Below are 16,926 nucleotides of genomic sequence, written 5' to 3' on the forward strand. Positions count from 1 at the left end.
TCAAGCAAATAGTTATCGTTCCAAAATTGAATGTCAATTCAATAATATTGTCATATTTGTAATGTGTTGCTATTGCTCTTGCCGGTCTTTATTTATTTTCACCAGCGGAGGTTTAATAAGTTTTTGTTTTGTTTAGCTTAAACATTTTCAAAATAAACAATTAAGTGTTGTGTGTTGAAGTGTCCAAAGCACCAACTAGGAGTCAGGAATCAGGTATAATTTAATTTGTTTTTTACAAAGATTCTTTTTTTCCAAATTAACTAATTTTAAATTTACCGAGTACTAATTAACTTTTTTTCGATTTATTTATTGGACAAGAAATTATATTAAAATTTACTTATGTACGTAAATATTTACATAATGTATGTACCTATGTTGTTGACAGGGCTTTATTACCTTATCTTATTAATTTCATATTAATATTTTATAATTTTTTATTAGGTTTAGGGAATTAAAAAGAAAGCTGATTGATAAGAAAAAGACCACAATTTAAATCTTATCTCTATTTTTAAATCCATATAAAATTTAATATTATGGATTATAAATGGAATTCGATTTTTGTGGTAGCTTTAGGTAAGCTTGGCAAATTGATACCTTTAACAATTACCGCGTAACAGCGGGGTAAAATAATGCATTTGATTGTGTGTTGCCATCATTTGTGTTTAACGTTCATGTTCATTATTATTCACAGTCAACTGCCTACAGCAGCGTTGCCGCGATGTTTTTTGAATTTTTGTCGGGGTCATTGTGTTAAAACTGGGGCTACATACATAAATCACATTAAAATAGGAAACGGAAAGACAGTCGCGAAATTTTTAATCCTTACTTACTTATTTACTTAAGGTGGCGCTACAGTCCGGGGCGGACCTGGGCCTCAACCAACAAGCGTCTTCAGCCAGCTCGGTCCGGTCCCTAGCTAGCTGTCTCCAGTTTCGCACGCCAAGTTGGTTGAGGTCCTCTCCCACCTGGGTGCGCCACTTTCTCTGCTGGAGCGTTGATGTCCATCCGCTCTACATGGACTAGCCATCTAAGCTGTTGGACTTTAATTCTGCTAACAAGATCAGTGTCGCTCTACAGCCCGTACAGTTCGTCGTTATATCCTCTCCTCCATTCTCCATCTATGCGTACGGGATCAAAAATCACCCGAAGAATTTTTCTCTCGAAGCATCCTAAGACGATCTCATCTTTCTTTGACAGGGTCCAGGCCGAGAGAGGACTTTACTTCTCAATTGCCTGCTAAGTGCAAAGAAGCAGCGGTTTGCAAGAGTTATTCTTCGTTTGATTTCAGCGCTGGTGTCGTTGTCTGCATTAATAGCGGTGCCTAGGTAGACAAAGGCCTTAACTACCTCAAAGTTATAGCTGTCCATGGTGACGTTTTGTCCAATACGTCGTCGTTCAGTGTCCTTTTTTGATGACAGCATATACTTGGTCTTGCCCTCATTGACCACTAAACCCATCTTCTTCGCTTCCGTCGCAATGCTCAAAAACGCTCCACTGACATCATGCTTTGATCTTCCAATTATGTCAATATCATCTGCGTATCCGAGTAATTGGATGGATCTTTGGAAGATTGTGCCTCTAGTGTTGACGGTTGAGTTTTGCACAATTCTTTCCAGAACGATGTTGAAAAAGTCGCATGACAGTGCATCGCCTTGTCTAAAACCTTTTTTGACATCAAATGCATCGGTAAGATCTTTTCCGACCTTGATAGAGCAGCGTGCATTCTCCATCGTCATTCTGCACAAACGGATAAGTTTGACAGGGATGCCAAAACTAGACATTGCTCGGTAGAGCTCTTCCCTATAGATGCTGTCATACGCGGCTTTAAAATCGATAAAGAGATGGTGGGTATCGATTTGGAGCTCCTGGGTTTTTTTCGAAGATCTGCCGTAGTGTGAATATTTGTTCGATAGTGGACTTTCCTGGTCTGAAGCCACACTGATAAGGACCAATCAGGTTGTTGACGAATGGCTTCAGACGTTCACATAATACGGCAGAGAGGATCTTATACGCAATGTTAAGGAGACTGATGCCTCTGTAGTTGGCGCAGTTTAGAGGGCCTCCTTTCTTATGTATCGGGCACACTATGCTGAGATTCCACTCATCGGGCATGCTTTCTTCCGACCAAATTTTGCAGATGAGTTGGTGCATGCTCCCTACCAAGTCATCGCCTGCTGCTTTGAATAGTTCGGCGGTGATGCCGTCAGCTCCAGCAGCTTTGTTTGACTTAAGTTTAGATATAGCTATCTTCACTTCGTCAAGGTCGGGAAGCGGAATTGTTGATCTGCGTCGCCGAGGTTGAGTGGTTCTATCTCCCTTACAGCAGAATTCGGTTCGTCATCGCCGTTATATAATTTTCCATAAATTTTTAATCCAGAAAACTTTAAATTCCGAAAATCCAGAATTTCTAAAGCCCATAATTTTGGGACTTTTATAAAAGTGTTCGGTTGCAGCCTCGTGATGTAGTTTTTGGTAATAATAAATATGCTATATTTTATATGGATTTAAGTGGGATTCTGGGTTTTTCTAATTTTTGTGTGTTGGATCTTGATCCAGGGCCGGAATCAGGGGGGCCCCACAATAGATTTTTATTACCTTTGATATGTATTTTTGTTTGATCTTTTACCTTTACCTACAGCCTACAATACTTTTTACATACAAGATTATTTAATTATATTAATCTTAAATGACATAATTCAATAATCTATATTTGTTCACTCCAATCAGGCGATCAGTGAAATATCAAAATCTCAAATGGCCCTAATAAGAAGCACTTCTAATTCACTACCCATCTGGAAGGAGTACAACAATCTGTTAATGGCTTAGTGGGATGGTACTCGATTCCGTGTCTCGACAATTTTTTTTCTTATATATGTATGTACATATAAATTAATCGTTGTATATGAAGAATCGGTGTTCTTCAATTAGTGGAAAAATCGATTATTATTGACTACTTGGTAATTTGTCCATCGGCTGTTCAATTTTTTGATTTAGTGCAAATTTGTACACGTTTTTCACAGCCAGTACAGAGCATCATCGAATTCTGATTGAAAAAGAAGAAGAAAAACTGCCAGTTTTTAGTCTTGAAAAAGCTCAGCGACACTTGTTGAAAGCCTTAGTCAACGGATATTCGGAAATCGAAGAAGCTTTAACCAGCATATCTTTCAATAAAGAGCAAGAAGATATCGTGAGGAATGAAGCAACGCACTTTCTACAGAAGATGAGTGGTCTGGAAACTGGTTTCTTTGTAACATTTTGGAACGATATCTGCCATCGATTTAACGCTACACATAAGATGTTGCAAGACCCGAAAACGATTCTTGAATCCAAACGAAATGATTTTGATTAATATGAGGAAGCAGCCAAAAAAATATCAAATTCTGATGCATATGTACAATAAAGCACCCGCACCAGAACAAGAAATGTCATGTTGAATCTACTCGATTACGGGAAAGCACAAGACGCAAATTTGTCACCCAATGAATCATACAAAGTATCCGCCTTCATCCCAGTAATTGACCAGCTATTCGTTTCTCTTACTAAAAGATTGCCTATGAAGCTGTACGTTCGAGATTTGGATTCCTGAATCACATCGAAAAGATGTATGCTGAAAATTTGCACGCTGCAACAAACGCATTGGTGAAAGTGTATCCAGATGATTTCGAGCCTAGTCTTGGTAATGAGTTGGTTTAATTTGTTTCTTTGATCGACTGATATAAAAAGAAAAAGGACTATGGAAGAGATCAGTGGCCGGAACTATTTTATTACCAAATTCTCGAAAACCGAAATTTCAGAGCTACATTCCCAAACATCGAAATCGCATTGCAAATGAATTTGGTTTTGATGATAACAAATCGCACTGCAGAGCACTCATTTTCAAAAATGAAAATTATAAAAAATAGGCTTCCAACCACGATGGGACAAAACCGTCTATCGAAGATTTCTCTCTTGAGCATTGAAAACGATGTACTCCGAGAATTTGATTTCAACGAAATCATCAACGATTTTTCGGAGATAAAAGCTCGAAAGGTTCTGTTCGTTAACCATAAAATTCTTTTTTTGTTGTCTCTATAGTTCAATGTGTTTGTTCAATACTAAAGGAATCTACTTGGTTTCACAATAAATTATTTATTGAAAAACTCGAGTGAAAAAAAGTGGATCACTTTATTTTGAAAATAATTTGAGTCCTCTCGACCTCTAAATCCGGACCTGTCTTGATTCCAACCTCATAAAAATATTTATTTAAAAAATAAAATTAAAATGATTAATATTTGCTTTGTGGAAGGCTTAGTAAAATGATCACAAAAAAAGAAATATGTATTTTTAAATTAATTTACACCACCAACCATTTTGTATTCCATTTAATAGTTTAATAGCTAACTACTTCAATATCATGCAGCGTTGCGAATATCATGCAGCATTGCTAAAAATTGCCTGATCGATCATTTTGGCCCGCTGTTTTACAATTATAAATGGGCGCCAAATCTGTTAAACGTTCAGTTAAACGAAACTTTTTGTTGGTGAACATTTATTCAAAAATATTTATTCGTTTGTAATTAACTTATTTAGTCTTCCACATAGCAGTGCATCAGTTAAGCGAATTTTGTCGTCTCTGAACAATCAAAAAAAATCGAATTGGCCCTCATTGGGTCTTTCTTTGCGGCAAGCCAATATCATGGTCATCGTGGTATATTACTTTTAAACAATTGTGTAGCTCTTTTGCTATTATATTTTTAATGCATTTAAATAAGTTTGAGAGTTTTATTATTAGAGTGGAAATTAGTCAAAAAATGATCACTTTTATAAAATGTTTTATATAAAAGTTTTAAAAACATTTTAAACGAACATTTTGCCAGATTATGTTTCTGAAATATTAGAGATTTTCGTATTATCAGAAATATAAACAAAATTCAAAAATCTGAAAACAGAAAACAGGGGGTTATTCCGTAAAACAATAATCGTTCGACGATAGCGTTTCGACGATAGTCTCACTTCACGTAAGACGATAGTAGGTATCGTCTGCTATTAATTTTCATTGATAACTAAGCAAATTGAAGTAAAAAAGTTTCGGTGTAGTTTAGTTTTGTTACAAAATAAAAATAAAAACTCAAAAAAAAAAAACAATTAAGAGATGAATCAGATCTTCTATCTATTCTAACCCATATGTATAATTTTTGTATATGCATACAAAACATTAGTAATGTCTCTTAAATGTTGTTAAATAAATAAAACAATTGTAGTTTTGGATTTGCAAAAGAGGACTTTATAATGATATTATAAACAAACAATTTTCCAGACGGTCGTCGTTCTACACACATAATGTATATACCTTCATTATTAAAATTTGCTGTAACTATTGAAACTTTGAGGGCGGAGGAACATTGGTACATTCGACAGGCAATGATTTTAGTATCGCTCTTGCACAAAGCATCCAAAGTAGTTAAACCAAATATATTTTTGAAGCGAAGTTATGTTCGTTGTGAATAAAATGGAGTCTTATCTGAAAACAGTATGTTTATGATTCGATTTCTCAAAAATTCTCTATTGCCCAATTCAAAAATGTTGTTGGTAAAAGTTAATAGAGAATTGTGTTTATATGTCATTTTTTTTACTTTGTCAATCCATCTGAGAAAATTCAGGTCAATTAATATGTTTAATTTGTTTAATCTAGTAATATTAGTATTTGGAGACCAAGCCAAAGCCAAAATAAAAAACGTGAAAGTTAAATAACACTTTGTGGCAACGCTGCTGCCAATTCAAGTCAAGGTATCAACACCCATCTACGTCTCCATGATACATGTAAAAAGTGATATTATTTTTCTTAAATTCTATATGTACAGTTGTGTTCAAAAAAATAGGAGTGCCTGTTCTTTTTAGATTAAATCGTGACTCAAAAGTTGTATAATTTTTAAAATTTTTTTTTTCTTTTGTACAAAATGGGTAATCCAGCCTTTTATTATTATGCTTGAAGACTACTTTGTTTAAAATAATAGGAGTAAACAAAATGAAGTATAAAAAACTAAAAAAAAATATTTAATATTAAGATTTTTTGTCAGTATTTTGTGGAAAATCCTTTGTTTTTTATAATTGCTGCACATCTGCGTAGCATAGAGTTCAAAAGGGCCTGACAACGCTCAATTGGAATTTGGTTCCATGTTTCCTTGACTGCGTCCCACAACTGCCTCGAATTCAAGGGTCTTCGTCGAGAAACACCCTTTTTCACATCTGCCCATAAATTTTCTATGGGATTGAGGTCAGGTGAATGCGCTGGCTAGTCCTTGACCTCAATCCCATTGACCCGAAACCATTCCTTGGCAGACTTGCTGGTGTGTTTCGGGTCGTTGTCTTGTTGAAATACCCATTTAACCGGCATATTCCAACTCGCATAAGGCAGCATCACACTAAACATTATATCCACTAAACGCGCTTGTCCATCGTGCCAATGATTTGATGTATGGGGCCAACACCAGCATATAAGAAACTGCCCCATGCCATCACTTTAGCACCTCCATACTTTATCGTGTTAGTCGTGTACCGAGGCTTAAACTCGGAATTTTCTGGACGTCGGACGTATTGCCTAGAACCAGTTCCACCGAATAAAACAATTTTGGTCTCGTCAGTCCACAAAATGTTTCGCCATTTCTCTGCAGGCCAATTAGCATGGCTTCTTGCAAATTTCAAACGAGCGGCCAAAAATCGCCTTCTTATTGTTACGCTACTTACTGCAAGTCCTAGATCTTCCTGGATCATCTTAGAGGACGCAAAAGGATCCTTTCGGCTGTAGCGAACAATACGACGATCGTCATTTTCGCTCGTTTCTCGTTTCCGTCCCCGGGTTTCGACTTTTTTTTCATATTTTTCAGCATTGGCGATCATTTGGTCAGAGCACCCCAACATCAACTTTATATCCTTATACGTTTTTTCTTCATTTCGCAACGTTTTTATGATTTCCCGTTTTAACTAAACTTGTTTAGATATTCGATATTCCAACAATTTAATATTCCTATTTTAATTTAGTTACTTACTGTTTATTTTTTTTTTAAGTTTTTGATTTTTTTTTTACGTACAATATAACTCACACTCCTATTTTTTTGAACAGCCTGATTGAGAGTAAAGATCATTTGATCTCTGGTTACAAATGTAATCGGTTATGAATTGCAAACCAGTTCATTGTTTTATCATCTTTAACGTCCCGTTATACTTACCGGTAGAGAAATGGGCTGATTATCAGTATACACATGGTAAAAAAAAACACTTGAGCAAATTTTGTAAAAGCACTTCTATTATTTTGAACACAGCTGTACTTTAATCAGAAATGTTTCATACATATGGGTATAATTTCATTTTAATATCAACAAACCTAAACAATTGATATCATTTTGCTTAAATTTATACAGTGGCTCACAGCTTCGTTGATACTTTTAAACTAGAAAAAGAATTATTGGTAAAATGTTAATTTAATTTGAAAGAAAAAAAAGAACTTTAGTAAAGAGCAAAAATATATTTCCACCTGCAATACAACACCTCCTCGAAAACTGTCAATCATCGAAACCTGCTCTTTCATCAATCTTCAAAAATTTATCGATCTATGACGTATTAAAAAAACCCCACCAGCTCAAATATCGAAAATGTAAATAAACTTCTTACAACCTTTAACTTAAATGTATAAACAATTTAATAACAAGCATAACCAATCGTCTTCGCAGCTAGGATCTCTCCTTTTTTTTTTACGTATACATATTACCTTGTAATTTTAATGACCAGTTAATATATAAAAATAAAATAATAATAAAAAAATATAATATATATAAACGGTGATTTTTTAAGAGCTTGAGAACTTTAAAAAAAAAAAAAACGCATACAATTTCCAAAATCTCATCGATTCTTTATTTGAAACGTTAGATTGGTCCATGACATTTACTTTTTGAAGATAATTTCATTTAAATGTTGACCGCGGCTGCGTCTTAGGTGGTCCATTCGGAAAGTCCAATTTTGGGTAACTTTTTCGAGCATTTCGGCCGGAATAGCCCGAATTTCTTCGGAAATGTTGTCTTCCAAAGCGGGAATAGTTGCTGGCTTATTTTTGTAGACTTTAGACTTGACGTAGCCCCACAAAAAATAGTCTAAAGGCGTCAAATCCATTCCTTGAGATGAATTGTTCTCCGAAGTTTTCCGTCAAAATGGCCATAGAATCGCGAGCTGTGTGGCATGTAGCGCCATCTTGTTGAAACCACATGTCAACCAAGTTCAGTTCTTCCATTTTTGGCAACAAAAAGTTTGTTAGCATTGAATGATAGCGATCGCCATTCACCGTAACGTTGCGTCCAACAGCATCTTTGAAAAAATACGGTCCAATGATTCCACCAGCGTACAAAACACACCAAACAGTGCATTTTTCGGGATGCATGGGCAGTTCTTGAACGGCTTCTGGTTGCTCTTCACTCCAAATGCGGCAATTTTGCTTATTTACGTAGCCATTCAACCAGAAATGAGCCTCACCGCTGAACAAAATTTGTCGATAAAAAAGCGGATTTTCTGCCAACTTTTCTAGGGCCCATTCACTGAAAATTCGACGTTGTGGCAGATCGTTCGGCTTCAGTTCTTGCACGAGCTGTATTTTATACGGTTTTACACCAAGATCTTTGCGTAAAATTTTCCATGTGGTCGAATAACACAAACCCAATTGCTGCGAACGGCGACAAATCGACATTTCACGGTCTTCAGCAACACTCTCAGAAACAGACGCAATATTCTCTTCTGTACGCACTGTACGCATTCGTGTGGTTGGTTTAATGTCCAATAAAGTAAACTGAGTGCGAAACTTGGTCACAATCGCATTAATTGTTTGCTCACTTGGTCGATTATGTAGACCATAAATCGGACGTAAAGCGCGAAACACATTTCGAACCGACCACTGATTTTGGTAATAAAATTCAATGATTTGCAAGCGTTGCTCGTTAGTAAGTCTATTCATGATGAAATGTCAAAGCATACTGAGCATCTTTCTCTTTGACACCATGTCTGAAATCCCGCGTGATCTGTCAAATACTAATGCATGAAAATCCTAACCTCAAAAAAATCACCCTTTATATAATATGGGTCACGACGTATTAAAAAGATTTTTGTTTTTAATTGTTGTCCAACAAAGCTACAAACTCTCGATCATGTTTATTATAGGTGACTGTGCTTGAGAAGTCATCAAATTAAGGCTCCATACAGGCCGATAACAAGTTAGTTTTTATTTTTCGATGAATTCTTTCGTGCCATGAATTGTTGTTCTGGCCTAAAGAAACTTGCACTAAGTTATCTGTATAAAATAAGCTGTGAGATGTTTTTTGAGCCCAACATTCTTTTACTCCCATCTATCATGGGAATTGGTCTTTAAAATGGTCCTAAATCGAAATTTAAATTTGTGACAAACGCCTTTTACCTTTCAATATAGACAGTTTTTATTTTCGAAACAAAAACAATGTACCAAATAAGTTGCGAGCCACTGTGTATACATTTGTGTTTGATTTCTGTCATATAAATGTTATGAAAATATTTCTTTAAACTCGGAATTATTTTTAAATGCTTTAGGTCTTATTGGAGCATCATTAGCAACCTCTTATAATAATTCTTTGTACGCTTACGAAGTTATATATTCCGATAAATCAATGAAGACTCCAGGGCATAATTTGACTTCTATTAAATGGGCCCATGCTGTAAACAGTCAAAAAGAACTAGATGACGCTCTTCAAAGTAAGTACATACTATTTAAATCCCAAATTAGCCCAATAAGACGAATCATATGGAATTTAATCCTACGTCTAAAAACACGTTAAAACTCATAAGTTGGATGTCTCGGCAATTAACTAATGAATCATCGATGGATTCGATAGTAGATATTTGAAATGTTTGCATGCGGCAGAAAACGTGACTTTAGTTGGACTAAAATTAAAATGAAATACAAAAGTCAACTTAATAATTTTTTATTTTTAAACATCACTTGTGTAAACCTTCATACTTCCACAGCTTAAATTTAAAATGAAGATAGGTATGAACATGTACTTTTAAGTTCAATTACCATCATCTAATTGAATTACAAATACGAGAGATTTAATAAGAAATAATTTTATTTATAAATGCAGAACATTTGATCAGCATCGTCGTCGTCGTTGTCGTTGTGGTTGTGGGTCGCGTCGGTTATAGTTTATTGAAGCTATTTATTTCCTTGATGGTGATATGAATTCTTATTCCTTGTCCTAATAGGTGACATAGACATGATTGAAGCAGATATTGTGGTGGGAAAAATCAATAGCTCAGGACCGGATCTTCCAGTTATGGGTCATCCACCAGCTCAAACATCTGATATATCCCTCGAATCATTTCTACACCAAATTCTTCACTTTAATAATAATACAAATCGCAAAAAGGGGGTAAAACTTGATTTCAAATCAATCGAAGTGTTTGAAGGTTCTCTAGCTATGCTTCAAGATCTATGGTCTTCGGTAATGATGATCAATTCAATTCATTAAAAATGTATAGAAATCAATTCTTAATTTTCCTAGATGACATATCCAATTTGGTTAAATGCTGACATCATCAAAGGACCAGTTAATAACACCGAAACAGTTCCAGTCGATCCAACTCGCTTCTTTGTCGGATGTAAAAACTTCCCTGATGCCGTACTTTCAATCGGTTGGACTACACGCTGGGGAAGTGAATTCAAAGAAGGCTTCTATACTGACACACAGATTGAAGAAATGGTTGATTCTATTAAGGTGAGGAAGTAATTTTTTCTAACGTTGAATGATTATAAAAATAAGTCTATATATCAGAAAAACAACATCACTGACTCTCAACTGCCAATAACATTTCCTGTTCGAGCTGGTATCGCTGCCAGTAGTGACATCCAATTGCATTGGCTCCTAAGAGCTGTCAATGACACAAATAAAAGTACACTAACTATTTGGTCTTCAGCAAATGACTATGTGGACATTAAAAAACTTCGAAAGCTAATCTTTGATTTTGGTTTGGATCGAGTTTACTTGGATGTTCCTGAGGAAGTATCGAGTCAACTTAATTTGCAAAAGGGACCTGGCAATTCTGCAGCACTTCCGTCGATATTTAACATCGCGTACATAGGTCTTTGTACATTAGTGGCAAGTTTTGCTCTACAAAAAGTATTCCTCTAGAAAACCAAAGAAAGTTTAAAATTTCATTAATCTAAGATTTATTATCTATTCTTAAGTAACAGAGATATAATGGCTTTTAGGTCCATTTCTTGTTTATAATAAAACATTCAACTAATTATTTAAACTAACACGATACGTAAATACATAAAGTCTTTTAATGTTATCTCTTTGCTTCGTCTTTTGACTGGCCGAGAAGAGAAAGCTTCTGTGGTTTGGCTATAATTTGTCCGTTGCCATTTTTAGCCACAAATGGAACTGATTCGATTCGCAGTTGATGATTTGGTTCGTCTGTGTTTTTAGTTTTTGGCTTTCTTTGATCCTTGGGCTTAAATTGGTTAGCTATTGCATGGAATGGATGCCAGAGGAACATTACAATTCCGACAAAAAGAAGTGCTCCGCCAAAACATTGGCCCCAATAGATAATTTGAGGAACAAGTTTAATTTCACTCGCAATTTCAGGAGTCACACGTACGCGTTGTTCACACCACATTATTGGAAGAAATATTCGTGGTACTTTATCATAGATTCTGAAATGAAAAATATCATAAGAAAAAAGACCATACAATCTGAATGATTCTTACCCCATTCCTGGAATCGGTTCGATGAGCACATTTGCTTGAAATCCCCCACCAACATCCAAGGGTACACCAGCATTTGGTTCTAGTGTCATAAAGAACTCATGTTTTTCCTTAACCGGTTTTAAGCCTTCAATTTGTTCCAAATAATATGGATCGGCTTCATAGAAATGTGGATATGACATAAACGCTGTTGTTCCATACTGACATGGTCCCATGTTCATAACACCCGCTCGTTCACATTTTCCATCAACACAAAAGCATTTAGTTTCAGGATACATGGTTCCTTAAATAAATAAAGCAAATCTGATGTAAGTTTGACTAGATTCATATTTAACACAGAATAAATCTCACCATTATCAACTGATCGCCGTCCACCAGAAAATTTCAAACCCCTCACACCATGAACTTCAACGGTTTCGGTATAATCTAGAGGAACTGTCCGACACATATTTGGAATGTACAAGTCTATTGAGTCTCCCTCTTTCAGGTTAGGTGGAAAGAATTCTCCAAGTGATCCGTTTACCATTCCACAATTTGATTGATAAAATCCCGAATGGTTCTTTGCATCCCAAGTATGAATTTTTCCCATTTTTCTTGGGTCATCACCTCCTGTGTGCATATTGAGGAGGCCATTGAATACTGAACTGCCATTGCGCTAGAGTTTTATTTTTTTTTGTTAAAGGAAGTGTGATACTGGAATATTTACATAATATCAATTTATTTATTTACCATATAAAAGTATCCGACTCGGTCATATGAAATGGATTCTTCGCCCATTGAAAATGTCTTGAGAAAATTATTCAAGTCCACCATTGGATCTTTGTAGCCACTGAATAGCATCTCATCGACAGTTTTTGTTACAGTTAGTTTCTCATTTGACAAATCCAATGCAGTTTTTAATCCAAGCATCTGAAAGAATCCCGAGTCACGTTTCTTGTGAACAGCTGCCTTTGAAAAATTGAATAAAAGATTTTAGACGAACAAAGTTTTGTTTATCAAATTTGTGTGCTCTCGTACCCATGCAACCATATTCACGGTTGTTATTATATCACTTAAGCTACCATTGCTTCCCTCAGCATCGAAATAATACAAACTCATCTTACGGAATGTTACTGAATTATTTTTTGGATGAAATTTAATATCGACTTTGTCGGGTATGTCTCTGAATCGATATGGACCGAGTTCTTGGAATCTCGGCTTGATGGAGTGATTTGTGAATTGATGCGAATTTGTCCAATTGAAAAGATAAATGTCGAGGTACAAAGGTAACGGTGATGATTTCCAACCGGCATAGGCAGGAGATATAGGACTCAAGGCCATTTCCTGAAAAAATAGAGTTGTCTTTAAGTATTCTCTTTTTAAATGAGGTTTTCGAATCTCACATAAATATATTTTTTTTTATGACAGAGAAGTAGTGAAAGGAGTTGTCGGTGTTCATTGGTTTTTGAATTCTTGAACATACTGAAAGAATGAGCGTGTATGTCAGAAAATCGAATCTCTGTAATTCAGAGTTTATAATATTTCGTCGGAGTTCCATTTCCGTAGAAGAGGGATTTGAGTTGGAAACGAATATATAAATATGAGAAATAAGTTTGAGCCCTGCGGCACATAAGCATTTATGTTCAAGGTCCCTATAGTCGAAACGTTCTTTTCGTTGTCCATAGCTCAAGAACCATAATAGATATCGACTTCAAATAAATTTTGTTATACAGATAATAAAGCAGAAAAATGCAGAAAGGGCTCTCGAGAAAATTACGTGGGCGGTTTTTTTACCATAGCAGTTTAAAAAAAGGTGAACATCTTGGTTATCCCTAAATATCTTACGAACCAAAAACACGCTAGGAACATGAATTACATTCAATATTATATATTGTAACGTAATACCAAACAAGTATATTTTTTGAAAAAAAAAAATACAGATAACGGTTTTTTACAAATCAAAAAAACTAAAACAAAATGTGTCACCTCGAAAATTTTACGAATACAAAATGATTTTAGCTCCAAAATAGTTTTGTGCAACGAAAAATAAAGTTCTTAATATCCTGTAAAATTTTGAGAAAAATCGAATTCACAGTTTAAAACAAAAAAAATAAAAACTTAAAAAAAAACATTGTTGGTAATTTTAAAATTTGTAAGAATAATTCAACTAACCATTTTTTAAACCCAACACGAAAACCTGCAAACTTTTAAGCAAGAGAAATAGACAGACGGGATGGGAAGTTATCAGTGTGGGTCGCATCCCAGACTCGTTTTTTGAAAAGTATTGATTGACCTTGATTCTTCTTATTTCTCTGGCAAGCAAATTCCACAAACAAAAATTATCATGTAATCAGACATGTAGAACGTTAATATGGTCTTTGTAAGTTGAGGTTCTGTTCAAGCAAACTCCCATTCTTCTTAGATTTCTCAAAATATTGTACAGAATCTCCACTAACTGCTATGGGAGTGAAGTAAGTCCTTTCTCTTTGAAAATGACGACGATGCATTCATGCATTTTGGTTTTGTACGATTAAGAACAAGGCCACATTAATCTGACCATTTGAAGGAAGTTTACATATGCAGAAAAAAGAAGAGGTCCCAAAATAGTGCCTTGTGGTACACCATAGTTCGATGATAGTAAATCAGAAACCAGATTTTCTGAAACCACTGATTGACTTCTTCCAAAAAGGTAGGACGAACAAACTTTTCAGCACCATTAGAAAAATCGAAGAGATGTGAGAGTTTTCTGCACATTATAGTATAAAAAATATGGTCACAAACGGTTGGAGAAATCCAAATTCAAAAGCATCAATGAGTTCAGAAGTAGACTGCTTGCGAGATTAAAAATCATTAGAACTAAAAAAAAAAATGGAACTTATTTTGTGTATAATTTTTTAACCAATTCGATAGAAAGGGAAGAATTTATTTCAGCGGAAAATATTGCTATGGGTTTTTGGTGCAGGAATCACTTTAGAAATTTTCCAATGAGAAGGAAAATTTAGTTAAAATTGTGTTGATAACATGAGTAATATATGGAAAAATAAGTAGAACTATTGCGTTCAAAAATGATGGATCAAATCAAAAAAAAATCTCTGGAGTGTTCCAAAATTTTTTGGGAAAAACTTTATAAAATTTTAGCGTTATTTATATATATTATATAAGTTTTTATTTCTATCTATTCTGTCATTAAGACATAATTAAGAATATCCGTTAATTGTACGAATAAAATAAAACCAATTTTCTTAAATATTGCTAATCAAAATTGCAGTTTTTTTATTTTGACGGTCTTTAAAGAAGGCAATGGGCAGGTTCAAACAGCATAAAGCCTCAACTATAATAGCCTTAATCGAGCTTAAGGGAACGAATTAATACGCAGTTTTATACATATGTCACTAACCATGATAGACGTTCTGCTCATTTTCGTTAAATTTCGCTAACTTTCGCGCAATTCGTCAAATTTAAAACGCGTTTTGACACTTGCTTGAGTTACTTGAATCCATTATTGTTACTTTTTGTTTTGATAACTTCTGATAACTTTTCAACTTTTGACTTTAGCTTACTAGTTTGTTTTTCAAGTGTCATAAACTTCAAAATCGGAACTTTGCTTGCTTCTCTACCTTCTGTTGATCGCGCGAAAACTACCAAAAACATATTAGTCTATAAAACACTTCTAAGGCAAGCTACAATTTCATCTCCATTTTTATTTCGTATTTTAAGGAAATATTACTTATTCCTTTTCCAATAAAGTTCAGCTTTTAGTTAATTGAAAAATCATGATTATCTGACATTTTGATATTAGTGAACTTGACTTGATAGTTATGGCAATGGGCAGGTTCAGCCGACATAAGGGACTTGAAAGTTAGGCAAGTTTATAGTATCTGCCAAAAAATTACCTTCCAATTAAGGCAACTTTAAGGGAAAGTTGACTGGAAAGTAAGTCAAGAAAAGTCAAGTCTGCTTCTGTCAAAATGATAATTGATAATGTTTTTTTTCATTCAACTGAAAGCTGAACTTTAATACTGTATGATTTATTTATTTTCTGCACAACTTCATTTAATGCTTTCTGTAAAAGGGTTCGCTGTGAATTTGGAAAAGATATGAATAATATTTCTTTACAATAAAATCGTGATAGACTTGTAGCTTGCGTGAGGAGTGTTTTGTCACCAATAATGTTTTGGTAGTTTTTGTACTATGAACTTGAAGTAAAGGTCTGTGAAGTTAAATTCTGAATTTGAAATTTATGACACTCGAAAAACTAACTACTTGCCTTGGTCAAAATGTCAAACGTTCAAAGAATGAAGTTGACTGCAAATGAAGTCCTTTGTGTTGCCTGAACCTGTCCAATTTTTCATGATTTACATTCCACTCAACTTTCCAATAAATTTGCTAAGTCGAAGGCAATTTTTTGGCAGCTGGCCAATCAGATACTAGAAACTCGCCATACTTTCAAGTTTCTTATGTGGTCTGAACCTGCCCAATGTAAACAGATCCGAAATGTCGTATTTGAAATATTAAGTAAATACAAAAAAAACCTATATCACACAAAGAATTGTTATCATTTTTAAAATACTTTTATTATAAACATGAACTTATGATAAAGTATTAAGCGATAACTGATAGGAAATTGCACTGATATCTACTCGTATGTATACTTAAAGACTTAAAGTAAGGAAATTATTTAATTTCAATTCAATAAAGATAAAGCCATTCCAATAAAATTCTTTTTAAAAAAAAGTTTAATGATTAATGATAAAAGTTAAGACTCTATATTGATTGACACATTTTTGAAAATATTAATAATTCTTATTGCAGAAAAATATTGTATTTTAAGTAAATATTGGGCAGGTTCAGGCGACATAAGGGACTTGAAAGTAGGGCAAGTTTTTATCATTTGATTGGTCAGCTGTCAAAAAATTGCCTTCCAATTAAGGCAACTTTATTGGAAAGTTCACTGGAAAGTTAGTCAAGAAATATCTTCCTTACTACTCAAGTCAAGTTGATTTCTGTCAATACAATCAGCTGTTGAGCACCTGTCAGTTCCACTTTTAAAACAAATAATCAGTACCCGTTGAATTAATTTAATTTTAGAATGAAGTTTTTCGTAAATTACGATGGGATTATATATGAAATCAACGATACTGAGGATGTATAAGAATATATTTTGAGTGGTAAGATATTTGCATAAATAGAAA

General features: G+C 34.5%; 3 protein-coding genes across 3 annotated transcripts in view; 2 read left to right on the forward strand and 1 right to left on the reverse strand.

Moving 5' to 3' along the window:
* On the forward strand, positions 1 to 11,318 carry LOC129949341 (protein FAM151B). Its single transcript, XM_056060742.1, has 6 exons — positions 1 to 213; positions 442 to 573; positions 9,580 to 9,741; positions 10,252 to 10,490; positions 10,551 to 10,763; positions 10,821 to 11,318. Exons 2-6 carry the CDS (start codon positions 534 to 536, stop codon positions 11,175 to 11,177), a joined length of 1,011 nt encoding a protein of 336 aa, XP_055916717.1. The 5' UTR covers positions 1 to 213; positions 442 to 533; the 3' UTR covers positions 11,178 to 11,318.
* Positions 1 to 16,926, forward strand: part of LOC129949345 (WASH complex subunit 3) — a 191,588-nt gene that overhangs the window by 58,643 nt on the left and 116,019 nt on the right. The window lies entirely within an intron of this gene.
* LOC129949339 (protein peste-like) overlaps positions 11,192 to 16,926 on the reverse strand; it is a 21,286-nt gene continuing 15,551 nt past the window's right edge. Inside the window, exons 2-6 of the mRNA XM_056060737.1 lie at positions 12,773 to 13,078; positions 12,485 to 12,703; positions 12,107 to 12,410; positions 11,759 to 12,038; positions 11,192 to 11,704 (exon numbers count right to left, since the gene is read on the reverse strand). Of these exons, the coding sequence (XP_055916712.1) occupies positions 11,338 to 11,704; positions 11,759 to 12,038; positions 12,107 to 12,410; positions 12,485 to 12,703; positions 12,773 to 13,078 (1,476 nt within the window). The 3' untranslated portion in view covers positions 11,192 to 11,337. The remainder of the gene's footprint in view (positions 11,705 to 11,758; positions 12,039 to 12,106; positions 12,411 to 12,484; positions 12,704 to 12,772; positions 13,079 to 16,926) is intronic.

The sequence above is a fragment of the Eupeodes corollae genome, chromosome 3 (assembly GCF_945859685.1).
Source record: "Eupeodes corollae chromosome 3, idEupCoro1.1, whole genome shotgun sequence".
NCBI lineage: Eukaryota > Metazoa > Arthropoda > Insecta > Diptera > Syrphidae > Eupeodes > Eupeodes corollae.